Below are 18882 nucleotides of genomic sequence, written 5' to 3' on the forward strand. Positions count from 1 at the left end.
TATGGAGAGCAAATATCTCGTTAATTTCCAGTTACATTTTCTATTTTTCATTTATCTTAGGAGTTACACTTATTCTCGTAACAGCAAAAAAAAGGGGGGTATCCCAATTAATGCAAAACTGCGAACGGGGAACCTCTCAAGAAAAAGGTTGAGAACCGCTGAAATAGATGAATGAGGATGTTCAATTGTCAAATATTAAATGACTCAACAACACACTTTCAAAGTCGCAAAACGATATTTCCAATTCAAAATGGCTATAAGAATTCAAAGGCCGTCTCCATCCCCGGTTCATAACCCCATCGAAAATCCCTGAGCAATTCTGGATGACATTCTTCTGAAAAAATATGGAGTCCATCCATACGGCTTCAAACTCTATTCCTGAGGATTTTTGTGGAAAAATTTCCAAAAATTTAAATGGTCACACAAAGTATTGAGAATTACTCGTATAAAGTTCTCTAATTTCGAATTGATTTCTGTTCACTTTTTTTTTACTTCCAAGCCCTTTACAGCATGACCACAGAAATGCGTCGTAGACACAAAAATAAAATTATATAGACTACTTATTAGTAGTTATGAGATGAATAGAATACAATGTTCATATATAGGGATGTTAAAAAACGCCCTAGAAGTGCAGAATCTGTAATTTGTACAGAATCATTCACTTGAAACGACTTTTTCACTTTTTTATTTCCAACACTTAGCCAGTATGAAGTATTTTAGCTCTGTGGTAGCGTTATAGTTGCATGTACAGCTTATTCATTTAAATCGGTTTTTAGTCAATTATAACATTCCGTATGAACAAAATATGCCGAATTGAATGGAGATTGCGAGTCAGATAGTTATAGAAAATTATATCTATGTAAGCTGCTGTTGTTTCACTGTTAACGAATTCCATCCTAAACATATGCCTTTTCTACTTGTCACCTTATCACTCAATTGATTGATAGCAATTTAGACTATGACGCAGTTCGCAGCTTCATTCATCATTTTAGGATAGCTATTAAAATATATTCTCAAGTCAACGAGCAGTAAAGGTACGATCGGAATAAAATATAATTATTAGTCACCATATGTTGGAAACCCATGCCGGCCGACATAAATTCGCTCGAGCGGTCCATCATCATTGTCTCCGTTGGGTGATGTAAGAGTTCAATCCGACTAACAGTATGACCTATTGATCGGATTTTGGGCCAAAAAACTCGGTCACCCTAAAAGTTTTTGTTTTATGTTTCCGCCACACGTTCTCTTCGATTATATGTTGTTGGGTTATGCAGATGAGCTAGGTTTCATCATTACTCATTGGGCATATGTAATATTTGTATGACGGCGAATTAGAAATTAATGATTCTTTTAATTATTTTGGGACAAGTTGCTGGAAGAGTTTTTCTTATTCATGGAGAGTTTTGATAACTGCAATTGAAAGCCTCCAACGTTCTACTAACGGGTGGTAACTAAAAAACGGGAATTCTAATACTTTAGTACTTTTCTATGAGAACATTAATGCTTTCCTTATGTAAATGAATCCTTAGAATATTCAGAAAATTTTCGCCCGTTCACTTTCACTCACACGTTCATGCCGTCAAAACAGGAAGGATGCGCGCCGCATTGTACATTTTTTTTCTAGCGAACATAGATCGTGGGACGGTGGAAAATTTTGAACGTGAAAACGTTCCATAAACTTGATTTGAAGTAAACCGAGCTCCATTGTATTCAAAGGTGATTGGAAGGCCAAAGACACGAAGCAACTCATCAATAGAAGCATCATCCGGAAATGGCTGCCGTCCAAAGGTCATGTGATGCCTGTAAAATTAAACTACGCCGCACGGCGGACCACGGACCATATGATATTATTCATTAATCTAAGTTTAAAGACAAAGGTCAAATCTTTATATAACGTATATCAGATTGAACTGTACTTCTTTGTAGGTTTCTTCCCAAGCCATTCCTTTCATTCCCGCTATTTAGTGGCCACCCGTTATATATGTCTGCAGAATTTTCTCTCCAGGTTGTGCTCCACGGAGACAGAATTAGGGCCTCAAGCTTGAGTTTAATTCAAGGGCAAACAACACTCACTAGTTAATCAATAACCCAAAGCGAATCCGCAAAACAGACAATATTGTTTAGTCGGCATACCGAAGGCAACAATAATAATATTACAGGTGCTTGTTACCATCCACTAATTATTCAAGTATGTAGTTCCATGTGTGTGCCTATGTGCGTGACGAATCATTCTACTATGGAAATAATAAAATTTGAAGCAGCAATGTACAAAGAAAAGTTTTAGATAGACGAAATGTGTGAAATGGTGTTTTTCGATCTAATTTGAGCTAATCACACCGCGGAATTCATTAATTGAATTTGATTGACTTTTCTCTTTTTCAGAATTTTTACAGAAAAATATTTGAAATATCCGCGGAAAACTTTTTGGTTTTTTATGGGAAACTCTTTCAGTTTGAACGAGAAATACTGCGGATTTTGCCTAAGAAAAAATATAGAAATTTATCAGAAAGTTTTTCAGACTTTTTGCGAGAAATTGTAATATAATTTAAAAAAAAAAATCGGAACTTCCACGGGCTTTTATTTTAAAATTCTATGAAGAATTCTTTCTGCGGGGAATTTTCCGGAGTTTCCACTTAAATTTTATAGAATTTCTACGTGAAATTTTCACGGAAAACTGTTCTGAATAGCAACAATTTTTTTTTTCCAAAAGGGGGAAGGGTTATTTGATCGAAAGAAATTCGGGAGCAAGCTGTTTGGTCGAAGGTCACTTGGCTGAATAACACGCTAAGCCGAATTCCATTTTGCTGAATGAGGTACCAGTCAAAACCTTAATGGCAATTAATGACGTTGATTTAGTGGAAGTAAAATCAAAATAGCATCACTATAAAACTACTAATCATTACAAATTAAGTGCAGGAGATAATCTTTTCACCTCATACTTCATTCCTTATCACTACTTTCTTCTAAAACACCACCATTGTCCATTAAATTACGGTTTGACGGTTTGAAAACGGTTTGACCGAAAATATCGTTTAGCTGCAAATGAGATAAGGCTAAAAGCAACATATGGCCGAAAGTGAGGTGCGGTCGAACTGGTAAAAAACGTTTTCGTTAACAGTTCGTTTAGCTGAAATGATCGTTCGGCCAAATAGTTCATACGGCAAAAACGTCATTTTTCCGAACTGGTCTTTTGGCCGAAAAAATGTAGTTTGCTGAACAGGAATATGGCCAAAAATGACGACCCGTTCTCATCGCTTGACCAAAAATTATTCGACAGAAAGCCATTTATTCGAATGTCCCTTGGCAGAAGTAGGGCTAAAAGTCATGTAGACGAATTCCATTTAGCCATTTAGCTTAAAGAGCGTAGCAAAGTTTCGTGATCTTCTAGGAACGCGAAGAATTCTTTATCGGATCGAGGAGGAGAACAGTTTGCATCTCGTAACTCGGAAAGTTCGTACTTCTGAGCTTGGACAATTTGCATGTCGGAGCTTAAGATAATTTGCGTCTCGAATCTCGAACAATTTGCTTTGTGATCTCTCCCTAACTCGATATCTGTCTAACTCGTTGAGATTCAAAGTTCCTTGAATATTGCATACTGCGCTCCTTCCGTAAGTCGATTTCTTCCTTACTCGATAATCTCTATATAGAAGTATTTTCCCAATGCATTTTCATCTCGCTAGCTCGATGTTGTCAGAAACAGTTACATGCACGATATTGTTAAATTTTAGAAATGAAATGTGATAAGTTTGGAACGAATAAAGGATAAAGGATCACGATTGAAAGCTTGGAACATGGAACTGCAAGTCGCTTGGTTTCGCAGGTTGTGGCAGGATGATCTACGATGAATTACATCCCCGCAACTTCGACGTCGCACAGTGCTTCGAACGTATGGAGCTACGGGACAAAAATCATAACTTACATTCTACACTTTCTAACTCAATGGTGTCTTTGGGAAAATGGTTGTAAACTAGTTTTTCTACTATTTGCATGATTGACCTATGTTAAATTTATAATTGCATTAGTGGCGTAAACGCCAAATTTCATAACATTTAATACGCTTCGTATAATCGAGATCATTTTGGGAAAATTGTCACTTATGATAAAAACTACTATTTGCGTAATTGACCTATGTTGAACAGATAATTGCATAAATGCCGTAAACGCCAAATTTTACGATATGCCTCAAAGAACCAGGATCTTTTTAAGAAAAATATGTGATATGATAATGTAGCATGATAACAGTTTTTATTACAACAATTGACCAATTTCCAATTGATCATCTTATAAGTGACGTAAACGCCAGCTCTCATGTTTTATACTATAGAATCAGAATATCCTTAGTAATGATTTGAGGGATTGTTTTTTAACGACGGTATCAGAAATCATTGGAACTTGTTATATTTTTTGTCCAAGTTCGTTTATTTGGTAGGCTCAGGCGTGTATAACTCTTTACGGAGCCATGGCTCTTTGTGATATGTACAATCATATCATCTTATTATGAAGTTAGTAACAGAGGGGTAGAAGCCAGCGTACTCGTGGTGACTGGGATCATCATCAGAATGAAGGAGATTTGCTGACATTTCGAATGGTTGATACGTCAACTATGAAATCATGGGCAGTAGAGCAACAAGCAGACTCTTATCTGAGCTCTCATCCTCCGAAAGTTTTCGTTTGTAGGTGCTATGTCCTATGCGTACATCAAAACCCTATTTGCATACAAGTTTCACCGTCCTTGAGCTCTCTACCGAAAATTTCTGCATAATGCTTAGTGAGGTACAATTCATCAGGTCTTGCAAATTAACCTCAGCGGACGTTTCAGACGCGGAAACCTGTTTAGGAATGATTTTTGCCTTTCTCGTACAACAAAGTTGTACCGAAAGGCTATCATTCCACTTCAACATCGAACTTTTTATAGAAGTCTCGGAGACCCATGATGTTATATACCAATCGACTCAGCTCATCGAACTGAACAAATGTCTGTCTGTCCGTGTGTATGTGTGTGTGTGCACACGAAAATCGAAAAACATTAGCCACTTTTTCATACAGTAATTCTTAACCGATTTTCTCGCAACAAGTTGCATTCGACAGAAGACAAAGCCGCGTTGATCAATTTTGAATTTGATAACGATCGACCATTACGTTTAACAGTTATTAAGAAAATGGAATCAAACTACATAAGCGCCATATAAGGTTCGTGTCTTGGCTAAATGCGAGAAAGGCAGTATTACCACTCGGTGAATTAAGTTGGGGTTTTTTTCCGTTTTAAACCCGTAAAGGCTAGAAAGCACATTTGCATGCACCTCGTTTAAAGTACTTTGAACAGATTGTTTTTTCTGTTGGATAAACTCAAGTCAATGTACAACGCCAGTACTTGTGTCCCTGTCATTACCTTTTCATGATTTGCGCTTGAGCTACTTGATATATTGGCCGCAAATGCTAGCTCCTCAGGTTCATTTTTATTGATAAGGTCTTCAACACGTAGTTTCTTGGTTTTATTCGAACATTCCTGAGGTCTACCCTTCGCGATGTTGAGTAAAGACCCGGCAATTCCTTCAACATTTATTTTTGGATTGCGAGGAAGATTCTCCAACGAAGACAATCAGAGAGTTTTGCTTCTCGAATTTCTCGGATGATCGAAAGCTCTTTAACCATTTTTGATCAATTCTCAAACAAAAGAGATTAGCTGGACAGGACAGAAAGTGTGGAAAAGCGGGCATCGGGCGGCCACCTTCTACCAAAGTTGTGGCAACGAGCTGGGAACCGGCTTCATAGTGCTGGGAAAGATGCGCCAACGCGTGATTGGGTGGCAGCCAATCAACGCAAGGATGTGCAAGCTGAGGATAAAAGGCCGTTTCTTCAACTATAGCATCATCAACGTGCACTGCCCACACGAAGGGAGACCCGACGACGAGAAAGAAGCGTTCACTGCGGGACGTCAAAATCGTCATCGGTGACATGAACGCGCAGGTAGGAAGGGAGGAAATGTATAGACCGGTCATCGGACCGGATAGTCTGCACACCGTATCGAATGACAACGGCCAACGATGCATAAACTTCGCAGCCTCCCGCGGAATGGTAGTCCGAAGCACCTTCTTTCCGCGCAAAAATATCCACAAGGCCACATGGAGATTACCTAACCAAGAAACGGAAAACCAAATCGACCACGTTCTAATCGACGGTAAATTCTTCTCCGACATCACGAACGTCCGCACTTACCGCAGTGCGAATATTGAATCCGACCACTACCTCGTTGCAGTATGCCTGCGCTCAAAACTCTCGACGGTGTACAACACGCGTCGAAGTCGGACGCCGCGGCTTAATATTGGGCGGCTACAAGACGGTAGACAAGCCCAAGAATACGCGCAGCAGCTGGAAGTGGCACTTCCAACGGAAGAGCAGCTAGGCGCAGCGCCTCTTGAAGATGGCTGGAGAGATATTCGATCCGCCATTGGTACCACCGCAACCGCTGCACTTGGCACGGTGCCCCCGGATCAGAGAAACGACTGGTATGACGGCGAATGTGAGCAGTTAGTAGGAGAGAAGAATGCAGCATGGGCGAGATTGCTGCAACACCGCACGAAGGCGAACGAGACACGATAAAAACAGGCGCGGAACAGACAAAACTCGATTTTCTGGAGGAAAAAGCGTCAGCAGGAAGATCGAGACCGTGAAGAGACGGAGCAACTGTACCGCACTAATAACACACGAAAGTTCTATGAGAAGTTGAACCGTTCACGTAAGGGCCACGTGCCACAGCCTGATATGTGTAAGGACATAAACGGGAACCTTCTTACGAACGAGCGTGAGGTGATCCAAAGGTGGCGGCAGCACTACGAAGAGCACCTGAATGGCTATGTGGCAGACGAAGATAGCGGTATGGTGATGGACCTGGGGGATCGCGCGCAAGACATAATTCTACCGGCCCCGGATCTCCAGGAAATCCAGGAGAAATTGGCCGGCTGAAGAACAACAAAGCCCCTGGGGTTGACCAACTACCAGGAGAGCTATTTAAACACGGTGGTGAGGCAATGGCTAGAGTGCTGCACTGGGTCATTACCAAGATTTGGGAGGAGGAAGTTTTGCCGCAGGAGTGGATGGAAGGTGTCGTGTGTCACATCTACAAAAAGGGCGATAAGCTGGATTGTAGCAACTACCGCGCAATCACATTGCTGAACGCCGCCTACAAAGAACTCTCCCAAATTTTATGCCGTCGACTAGCACCAATTGCAAGGGAGTTTATGGGGCAGTACCAGGCGGGTTTTATGGGCGAACGCTCCACCACGGACCAGGTGTTCGCCATTCGCCAAGTGCTGCAGAAATGTTGCGAATACAACGTGCCCACACATCATCTATTCATCGACATCAAAGCCGCATATGATACAATCGATCGGGACCAGCTATGGCAGCTAAAGCACGAAAACGGATTTCCGGATAAACTGACACGGTTGATCAAAGCGACGATGGATCGGGTGATGTGCGTAGTTCGAGTTTCAGGGGCATTCTCGAGTCCCTTCGAAACCCGCAGAGGGTTACGGCAAGGTGATGGTCTTTTGTGTCTGCTATTCAACATCGCTTTGGAAGGGGTAATACGAAGAGCAGGGATTAACACGAGTGGTACAATTTTCAATAAGTCCGTCCAGCTATTTGGCTTCGCCGACTACATAGATTGGAGCCCTCCTTAGCCGTGCGGTAAGACGCGCGGCTACAAAGCAAGACCATGCTGAGGGTGGCTGGGTTCGATTCCCGGTGCCGGTCTAGGCAATTTTCGGATTGGAAATTGTCTCGACTTCCCTGGGCATAAAAGTATCATCGTCCTAGCCTCATGATATACGAATGCAAAAATGGTAACTTGGCTTAGAAACCTCGCAGTTAATAACTGTGGAAGTGCTTAATGAACACTAAGCTGCGAGGCGGCTCTGTCCCAGTGGGGGATGTAATGCCAATGAAGAAGAAGAAGAAGACTACATAGATATTATGGCACGTAACTTTGAGAAGATGGAGGAAGCCTACATCAGACTGAAGAGGGAAGCCAAGCGGATCGGACTAGTCATCAACACGTCGAAGGCGAAGTACATGATAGGAAGAGGTTCAAGAGAAGAAAATGTGAGCCACCCACCGCGAGTTGGCATCGGTGGTGACGAAATCGAGGTGGTAGAAGAATTTGTGTACTTGGGCTCACTGGTGACTGCCGATCACGATACCAGCAGAGAAATTCGGAGACGTATAGTGGCTGGAAATCGTACATACTTTGGACTCCGCAAGACGCTCCGATCGAATAGAGTTCGCCGCCGTACCAAACTGACAATCTACATAACGCTCATTAGACCGGTAGTCCTCTACGGACGCGAGACCCGGACGATGCTCGTGGAGGAGCAATGCGCACTTGGAGTTTTCGAAAGGAAAGTGCTGCGTACCATCTATGGTGGGGTGCAGATGGCGGACGGTACGCTGTTGGGAGAACCATCCATCGTTCACACCGCGAAAATCGGACGACTGCGGTGGGCCGGGCACGTAGCCAGAATGTCGGACAGTAACCCGGTGAAAATGGTTCTCAACAACGATCCGACGGGCACAAGAAGGCGAGGTGCGCAGCGGGCAAGGTGAATCGATCAGGTGGAAGATGACTTGTGGATTCTCCGTAGACTGCGTGGTTGGCGACGTGTAGCCATGGACCGAGCCGAATGGAGAAGACTCTTATATACCGCACAGGCCACTTCGGCCTTAGTCTGAATAAATAATAATAATAATAATATTCCCTACATTTGCTTGAGTAAATAAGAGTTTAATAGTTAGAAACAAAGCGATTCTAATTATGAATTAAATTATTGGTTCAATTTCCAGTTTTGAGAAAAAAAAAACAAATCGCTAATAATTCTACATAGTATGAATGTTGTCGTTTCCAATATCAATACCTTTACCAATCAAACTTCATAAATTCAAAAGTTAAATATTAATATGTTACGATTATTCTAGTCCTACGTCTACTCGCGGTTATGTTTCAAACATCACCCATTACTTTTTTGACCAAAAAAAGACCAATAAAGGTACCGAAACGTCGGATCTGATTTAATATAGCGTTTTAACTGGTCATCAGACTGCATAGCCGATAAACACTTCAACGAATTAATTACAGTCGATAACCACCTCCATCAGTGCATCCTAGTTTCACCAATGTACGACTTATCACATGCACCGCAGGGCACGTCATCCAGTTTCACGCGAGCGGTAATGGCCACCAGCTTGCCTGTGGGTTAGTCTCTGATTTGACTTTTGTGGATGTCAACTGCACCCTTCGTTCGGAGCATTCTGACCAATGTGATAATTAAGAGGGAGCTGATGCAGTAGATTCACCCCTTCTTATTTACCATTTTGATCAAAATGCTCGGAACGGTGGGTGCAGTTGACATCCACAAACGTCAAATCAGAGACAAACCCACGTCCATTACTACTCGCGGAAAGCTGTTTACACTAAATACTTCTCACTTCTCATTTCTCACTTTCGACTACTCACATGTTACCGCCCACATCTCACTACTCAATACTCACTTTCGTTTACTAACTTCTACTCGCTTAGTACTAACTTCTCACTACTCGGTACTCATTTCGAAAATCTCATTTCTTACTTATCAGTTCTCGTTGTTCACTACTCACTTTGTACATTTCACTTCAATTAATAAGGAAACAAATTTTAAACTAAACGGCTGAACGGCATTCGGCCAAATATAAATGTGTTCTTTATCTCAATACCTCCCTAACTCGATAGGCCCTTCAATATCGAGTAAGTTCACTATGTTTTAGTCTTTTCTAAAGAATTTTTGCGCATATTAATTGAAGGATTTTTTCCAAAAAATTAAACCAAATAATTTGTGAAATTACTTATCTTCTAAATGCCAGTTCCGGGAAAAAAGTGAGTTGGAATAATAACTCCAACGTTGTTCATATAGAAGACCATTGCTGATTTTCATTTCAAAAGTACTACAGATTTTTACATTATATATACTTTATCAACTGGTTCTTTATTCAGTAGACAGCAGAAAAAAAGCATACGCGCTGCTTATACAAAATGTTTTTACCGATTTTCGATGTAAACCGTGTTACACAACCCTATTGATAAAACATATATTGTTTGGCCGTGATTTCTCTGAAATAGACTCTTTCTTTCATTTATTCTCGTAATCTGCAATTCGTGAGATGAATAGCTTTCAAATCAGATTATATGTCCCACAATATTCCCTGCCCTCACCATTTGCCAAGGAGCTAAACAGTTTCACGTTCTTTTCTCGTTTTCCAGACTTCCGAGCACATCAATCAGGAAAAAAGTTTTACACAAATCGAATAGGATCGCTCGAATGGCTACGTACATTTGTGTACAACAAGTGCGATAGTTCACCGAGCACAGCATCCGGTACGACTATTGGTTTCAATCGGAACCAATTCCGTTAGGAAGATAAGGTGCGTTCGGACATTTTGTTGAGAAGTTCAAGAAAAAGTCAACCGTTTCCAGCAACATGATGAAACGACTAGCGACAGCTGTGCTGGTGTTGTGCGACATCATCGTCGACATCAGTGCCAGGTATGACGACTTTACGAAACAACAGCTCAACGACCATACCCAAACCCAACTGGTCCGTCCTCCGTTCGATTTGCTTGATGGTAAGAATCAGACTCAATACGTAAACTGAAAATAATTACTCTATAGAATCACGACAGGTAATTCAATCCGGGTTCTAATTCGCCTCGTAGGATCGAAAACCACAGAAAGGAAAGTTCATTTGTTAAGGCTCTATCGTACAGCATTGTGGCCTTTGAAACACAAAGTAATTATTTCAAACTAATGTGGCTTTATCAATTTTCGAGCCTATGACGGGAAAAAGACAAGAATCGGTTTTTCCTGCCCCAACCCTGTAACAGACAAATAGACGTAACACTGGTAAATTAGTTGTGAAGATTTTATTCAAGATTTATTTATTTGATCTTTCCCGTTAACAACTTTTATACGCTCAATCAACTCTTAAATTTTTTATCGTCCACTTTTCCAAAGAATCCATAGTTTTGACGCCTTTAACTATTTTTGAAATTTAAAACAAATGATCGAAAAAGTGCTGTTTTCTTTAGTTTGGCATAACGAATGCCCGAATGCCCGGTGAACCACCATCAAGCCAAATCTTGGGTTTTGTTTTCAATTTTTAAAATAGTTAGAGGTTTTGAAAATATGGGTTTTTTTTAGGAAAGTCTATCTTAAATAAGCCAAAGAATTGATTTGCATAATGAAACGAGATAAAATGTTTGAAGGGAAAGGTCAACTGTTGAGTAACGCAGCAACCGCCACTAACATCTGCTTGTCTGTATACTTTGCACTGTAAACAATCGCCAAATGCGTACAGATGGGCGCCCATTTCATCTGTCGACTTCACATGGTCGAAAACGAAGACTAATTCGCATTCCTCTTTTTATGCTATTTCTGCCCAGATGACCATCCACCGTTGTCATCTCGCATGATGGCTTCGCTACAAACGGTCGGTTCCATTAGTGCGACCATTCAGGAGCAGCAGCAGCAACAGCTATCATTATCACCGGTGGCCGGCGGAGGCAGTGTCATCGAGGAAACCACCATCGTGCTCAACGTGAGCGCCCTCTGGAGGTTGGTTTTGTTTGGGGTGGATTATTTATGGTATTCTGACCAATGATGTAATCTCTTCCGGGAAGCTTACCGAAAAATTAGTACGGTTGGATGAATAGATATTTTTTGCGGAAAATAGGCCAAATTTTCACGATGCCACGACATTATGTCTAATGAAACAACCACAGAGAGTGTAATGATGATAATGAGAACAACGATGGTTTTGCTATTTTAATCACCGTTCTGGATCTGAATCCGGTTTTTGATATTGGTTGGCTTGTAGCAGTGCTTTCTGGTAGACTGCAGGACATTACACCGAATGTAATTTGATAAGCTAAAATGTGATTTTCCACCTTTTCCGTGTATTGTAATGTAACGAAAGAAAATACATGAGAGAGGTAAAAACAGCACATTAAGATAATCTACTCCATTATTTGCTTCAATTCAGTTTATTTCCAACAATTTCAGCAATTACAAAAATAGTAGTAGGAATTATTTTTCCTTCTTCCCTATTCTTTCTTCCTTCTTCCTTATTCTTTCTTCCTTTTTCCTTCTTTCTTCTTCCTTCTGCCTTCTTCGAATTTCCTTCTTCCTTCTTTCTTCTTCCTTCTTCCTTCATCCTTCTTCCATCTTCCTCCTTTCTACTTTTTTCTTGTTTCTTCCTACTTTCTCTTTCCTTTTTCTTTCACCCTTCATCCTTCTTTTTTCTCTATATTCTATCTACATTCCTCTTTCTTTCTTATAATTTCAACCATCTTCTTTCTTCTTCTTTCTAGTTCCTTCTTATTTATTCCTTGTTCTTTCTACCATCCTTCCATCTTCCTTATTCTATTATCCTTCTTCTTTCAGACTTCCTTTTCCTGCTTACTTTTTATCAATTTAATTAGAATTTAAAAATTTTACTTTTACTTTATCCTTCTTACTTTTACTTATCCTACTTACATTCTTTTTTATTATAGTTTCATTCTTTCTTCCTTACTTCTTCTTCCATCTAGCGTATTCTTTAATTTTTCTTCCTTCTTTCTTTTCCTTAAGGAAGTGGAAGATGCTTCCTCCATCATCTTTCTTATTATTTCCTCCTTCTTCCTTCTACCTTTTTCTTCTTCATTCTTTTTCTTTCTTTCTTCTTCATTATTTCTTCTTTTTTCTTCATTCTTCCTTCTTCCTTCTCCCCTCCTCCTTTTTCCTCTTCCTCCATCATTTCAACTTCTTCTTTCTTTCCTATTACTTCTTATTACTTGTTCTTCTTTTTAATTTCTTCCTTCTTCTTTCTCCTTCCTTTATCTTCCTTTATCTTTTTCTTCTTTTTTCTTCCATATTTCTTTTCGTCCATCTACTTATTTTTTTCTTACCTTTTCTTTTCCTTCTTCTTCTTCTTTCTTACTTTTTCTTTTTATCTTCTGTTATCTTTCTATTCTTCTTTCTATTTTTCTTCATTCTTCGATCTTCCTTCTATTTTTCTTCATTCTTCGATCTTCTTTCTTCCTTCTTTTTTCTTTGTTCTTTCTCTTCCCTCTTCTTACTCCCTCCTTCCTTTTTACTTCTTCCTTTTCCTTTCTTCTTTCTTCCGTATTCCTTCTTCATTCTTTCTTCTTCCTTCTTCTTTTTCCTTCTCCCTCCATCCTTCATTCTTCTTCTTTCTTTCTTCTTTTTCCTCTATATTATTTTTTCATTCCTCATCTTTCCTTCTTATTTCATCCTTCTCCTTTTTTCTCCTACATTTTTTCTTCTTTCTTATTAATTTCACCTTGTTTCTTTCACCTTTTTCCTTCTTCCGTATTTTATTATCTTACGTATTTTATTATCTTTCTTCTGTCAAACTTCCTTTTTTCCTTCTTACTTTTTTATAACTTTAAAAAAGATTTTTAAAATCTTACTTTTTACTTTTTTACTTCTTCATTCTTTTTTATTCTAGTTAATTTTTTTTCCGTCTTCCTTATTTTTTCTTCCAATTTCCGTATTTTTTTCTTCCAATTTCCGTATTTTTTCTTCCTTTTATTATCTTCCTTGTTTCTTTTTCCTACTTACTTCTTACTTCTTTCTTCCCCCTCCTCCTTCTGTTCTTCCTTCTTTCTTTCTTCTTCTTTTTTTCTTCTATCTTCTTTTTTCTTTCTTCTTTGTTTGTTTTTTCTCCTTTAATCTTTCCTCTTTATTCTTTCTCCCTGTTGGGTGGTAGTAGTAAAATCCTCAATTTTGTTAATTAACCAATCCGTTGGCGAATATATGGGTTTATTACAAAATTCCTGCCGTGTAAAAATAATTTTAGTTACATATAAAAAAATAGGATGTATGCTTATAACTTACGTTAGTGGATACTACCACTCAACGGTGATTATTTTAATTTTTCGTAGTCGTACTGTGCGTCGTTCTAATTGTAGTCTAGTTATAAGTTTATGTAAGTATTTAATTTCATTGAGGTTTTCTTATTCCATTCTCACCTCTACTCGATTCGAGCCTCAACTGTTCCTACAAAGAGGTTCGACGACTGTTACCACCTAAGAAGAATCCGTAACCTGTTTAGCGACTTTAGGATTCACAGATTAGTTTTAGTCTTGTAATTTTGTCTTAGTCACATACTTATATTAATCAATTGCAATATTAATGCATATTTGCCACAGGAAAACCACCTAAACGCACTTGGCAGTAATCGTAGTTTTAGTTAGGATAAGCAACCTCCTAGATTTACGGTTTAGCTCTATAAGTAGATGATAAGTTTTACACTAGTAGTTCGTAAATAGTTTTAAGCACATACTTTTAAGATATAGTTCATTCAAATTGGTAGTTCATAAGTACTTTTAAGATATAATTCAATTAGATATGTAGTTCAATTTTAGCATTCCGCACTTTTGATGCACTACCGTTCTACAGACGAAGGTCAGACCACACAATAGACGCGGTTGTTTACTTGTCTGACCTTCTCTTGATCGCTAGATCTCGCACGATCCTCCGAACGTGCGATGGGTGTAGAGTGGATGAATTCCAAATTCATGTCGACTTTGCGGGGCGCGTGGGGCTTGATGCTCAAAGTAGCGCCGTCAACAGTCCCCCCGGAATGGGCTCCTGGTTATCCTGATGCCCATTACTCCTAACGCCTACGTCGAGCACAGCAAGCTTCACGGTTGGTCGCTCGTAGATGCCACTGGATGTCTGCACAGCAGCACTTCGGACCTTTCCGTCTGATCCCTTCTTAATAGAAATGACCCGACCTTTGGGCCAGGTGTTCCTAGGGAGCTTCGGGTCTACAATGATGACGATGTCGTTGACACATATGGGCTTCGTCTCTGCAAACCATTTGGTCCTCCGTGTTATTGTAGGGAGATAGTCCTGAAGCCATTGCTTCCAGAACTGGTTTGTTAAGGTTTGAGATAGCTCCCAACCGTACTTGAGCGCCTTCGAGCTGTCGTCAAACGCAACCTGGTCTTAATCCGTTGCTTGATCCCAGCAAAAATGGTTGGGAGTCAGCACTGGGGACTGGTCATCGTCCAGCGGAATGCTGGTTAGTGGACGAGAATTGATGATATTCTCGACCTCTGCTAGCATGTTTTCCAGCACTTCATAGGACAACGTCCTATTCGGTTTCAGGTTCGCAAGGTTAGCCTTAACACTGCGTACTAGCTGCTCCCACGATCCACCCATATGGGGCGAGGCCGGGGAATGAAGCTCCAAGAGGTGTGTGAGGTAGTGAACTCTTCTGCAAGAAGCTCTTGATCCAAGTTCTGCATGGCATTTTCTAGCTCTCTGCTAGCTCCCACGAAGTTTGTACCCCGGTCGCTAAAGATTACAGCAGGTACCCTCTCCTTGCCATTACGTTTCTCAGTCCCAGAATGCAGGAATCGGTAGTCATATTGTGTATGATTTGCAAGTGGATGGCGCGAGTGGTTAGACATGTGGCGAGAAGTACCCAACGCTTCTCCTGACGACGTCCAACGGTAATCATAATTGGTCCAAAGTAGTCCACCCCATATACGTGAACTGTCGAGCGTAGGCGGCCAGGCGAGGTAATGGCAAGTCGCCCATAGCTGGTGGTAGTGGTTGTGCACGATCGTTTTTGCACTGCTGACAGCATCGACGAATCTCATTGTAGGCAGGCTTCAGTCGAGAAATGCTGTATCGTTGGCGCAACTCGTTAACCACGGTATTGTGGTTTTGATGATGATATTTGTTGTGGTAGTGGGATATGATGAGACGTGTGATGTGATTATTTCGTGGAAGGATGATTGGATTCACTGCATCCGGATTCACACCGGGACACGCCGAGGTTCGACCACGCACCCGGAGTACGCCATGTTGGTCCAGGAACGGACAGAGATAATAGATTGAACTATTCTTCGGTATCGTCAAGGTAGAATCTTTGGACGCTCTTGTGTTCGATAGTATTGCTAGCTCATCTGCGTACGAACTACCTTGGGCCAGCCGGTACAAGTAGTTTTCAGCCTTTACTAGCTCACCAGCTGTCAATGCTCCAACAGTTCTTTCTTCAGAGCTAGATGTCTTCACATTCCCGATGAATCGAAAAACGTATGCGCATCGACGTAGAAGCGAAGTCCATTTGGAGAAATTTTGAGGATCGATGATTGGCTCTGGAAATTTGATGTGCAGCAATAAATGTGGACGTAATTCCTCCGAGGTAGCGTTATCGACGTGTATCTTCACAGGCCATTCTACTTCTGGAGTTTTGAGAAATTCCGGGCCGTGGAACCATCGACTTGTTTTTCTCATATCAGGTACTCGTTTCCACTTTGTTCCATCGTCAGCGACATTATTATTCGTTTGAATCCACTGCCATTCGCTGACATCCGAAGCTTCCAGCATCTCGCTCACTCGGAAAGCGACAAACGGGCTATATCTGCGATGATCGGATTTGAGCCAGCTGATGACGTCGCTTGAATCGGTCCAAAAGAAGCGCCTGTTAATCTTGACGGACAGCGATTGCGCTATGCTGTTCGCCAACCTTACTCCGATTACGCTGGCTTGTAGCTCCGATCGCGGAATTGATAGGAACTTGATAGGTGCAACACGTGTCTTTGATCCTACCAGCGCCGTTTCAATGATGTCTCCTTGCTTGAATCGCAGATATACCACTGCAGCGAACCCTTTCTCACTAGCGTCGACAAAGATGTGCATTTGCACTTCGTTGGTACTATCAATTGATGTAGCGGTCCTATAGCAACGTGGGATTTCTACCGTCGCCACTTCAGGAAGTACCTTTAGCCACTGCATCCACATTCCAAACTGTTTTTCTTCTATAGGATCATCCCATCCGACGGACGTTCTCCATATTTCCTGTAACACCACCTTCAAGAACATTAAGAAATGACCAATAAGCCCCAAGGGGTCGAAGATCATCATCAACGTTCTGAGTACTTCCCTCTTGGTTGGTCTCCGCTGGCCCGACATAAGCTCTGGATCATAGCGAGGAGAAATCTTGAAGGTGAAACAGTCAGTCGAAGTATTCCACCACATTCCGAGTACCTTTTCCGTAGTGGCTCCTTCCGCCATACTAAGGTCCTTCTCTTCCGTGATTCTCTCATGTAGCGCCTCCAAAACAGCCGGACAGTTTGAGATCCAATTTCTCATGTCAAAGCCGGCTTCAGCATGGATTTCCTTCACGTTCAGCGCGAGATCTATTGCTTCTTGTTCGCTTTCGACGCTTGCAAGCATATCATCCACGTAATGTTTATCGACGATGGCTCGAACCGCTGCCGGATGACTTTCCTGGAATCGCTGAGCATTGGTATTTTTCACATATTGTGCGATACTAGGGGCACATGATACCCCAAACGGCAACACCAGCAAAGTGTATATGCTGGGTTCAGCGCTCCCTACATCGTCCCTCCAAAAGAAGCACAGGCGAACGTCTTGTCTCAGAAGAATCTGCAGGTACATCTCCCGAATATCCCCGCAGATAGCGATGCGAAACTCCCGAAACTGGACGAGAACTGCTAGTAGCGATGTCAAAAGATCAGGGCCTTTGATTAGGAACGAATTGAGGCAAACACCATGAGCAGGAGCAGCGGCGTCCCATACTAGCCGTACCTTACCCGGTTTGTTGGGATTCACAACAGGGAATACGGGCACGAACCATTGTTGAGACTGCTGTTTGTTGAGTTCTGCTTGCGTCAGCTTTCGCACGTAACCCTTATTCACGTAGTCCTCCATCTTCATCCTAACGGTTTCTGCGAGATTATTATCCATTTGCATACGCCGGTCAAGGCACTGCCATCTTCTGAAAGCCATACTTTGGCTATTCGGAAAACGAACGTTGTCGTACTTCCAGAGGAGTCCCGCTTCGTACCTTCCCTCTTTTGGGGTTGTTAGCTTTTCAAGCATATCCAACGCTCGTTGATCTTCATTCGACCGCAAAATCTTTTCCGGTTTTGAAATTCCAAGGCTATCCAGATTGAAGTAGCTTTTCATTGCGGCGTGCAGATTCTCGTCGGATTCATGCTGACATTCACACACTTTAACAGAATGCACGTTCACGTAATTTCCCTGTCGTTGTGTTCGTGAGGTGTTCCCATAGATGATCCAACCCAAGCGCGTTTTGACGGCGATAGGTTCACAGGGTTTTCCTTCTCGACTTTTTAGAGCATGCCCAAGCGACGCATGATCAAGACCAATCAGAATTCTCGGACATACGTTACTGTAGGACTTTACGGGTAGCCCGTCGAGATGGTTGAACCGTTGCAGTAACTCCGAGTACACTAACGTTTGCGGCCGAAGTTGTAGGCTCTGAACCGTATGCACATTTGACATCCTGTGAGACTTGGAAGCGGCTTCGATGCCCGAGATTTCTACTCCAACTTTCTGGGACGCATTTTCTACTCTCTTGGTACCTCCCGTCCATTTTAAGCACAGCGGAGTTCGAGGCCCGTCTACTCCCAACTCCTCAGCTAAGCTATCCTCCATTAGCGTTAGCTCCGAACCATCGTCTATGAAGGCATACGTCTGGACCTGCGTTGATGGCCCACGGAGCAACACGGGAACAATCCTGAACAATACTTCGCTGGTTAGTGCTTGGTGGATGTTACAGCTTCTGGTAGCAGAACTGTCCTGCTTATCGTTGTGCATCAACGGGTGGTGAAAAAAGGTGCAGCCTTTAATTCCGCAATGTTTCTGTTGTCTGCATGTACCATTGTGCTTCCGTAGACATTTACGGCACAGCTTTGCCTCCCGTACGACGGCCCATTTGGCATCTAGGCTTAATTCGGCAAACCGTTTACATTTGGCAACCGTGGGACAGCTTCCTTTGCATGTAATGC

General features: G+C 41.6%; 1 protein-coding gene across 1 annotated transcript in view; it reads left to right on the forward strand.

Moving 5' to 3' along the window:
- LOC134214466 (opsin Rh4) overlaps positions 1–18882 on the forward strand; it is a 371396-nt gene that overhangs the window by 120662 nt on the left and 231852 nt on the right. The window contains exons 2-4 of the mRNA XM_062693831.1: positions 10292–10452; positions 10505–10653; positions 11470–11641. Coding sequence (XP_062549815.1) covers positions 10509–10653; positions 11470–11641 — 317 coding nt within the window. The 5' untranslated portion in view covers positions 10292–10452; positions 10505–10508. The remainder of the gene's footprint in view (positions 1–10291; positions 10453–10504; positions 10654–11469; positions 11642–18882) is intronic.

Source organism: Armigeres subalbatus, chromosome 2 (genome assembly GCF_024139115.2).
Source record: "Armigeres subalbatus isolate Guangzhou_Male chromosome 2, GZ_Asu_2, whole genome shotgun sequence".
Lineage (NCBI taxonomy): Eukaryota > Metazoa > Arthropoda > Insecta > Diptera > Culicidae > Armigeres > Armigeres subalbatus.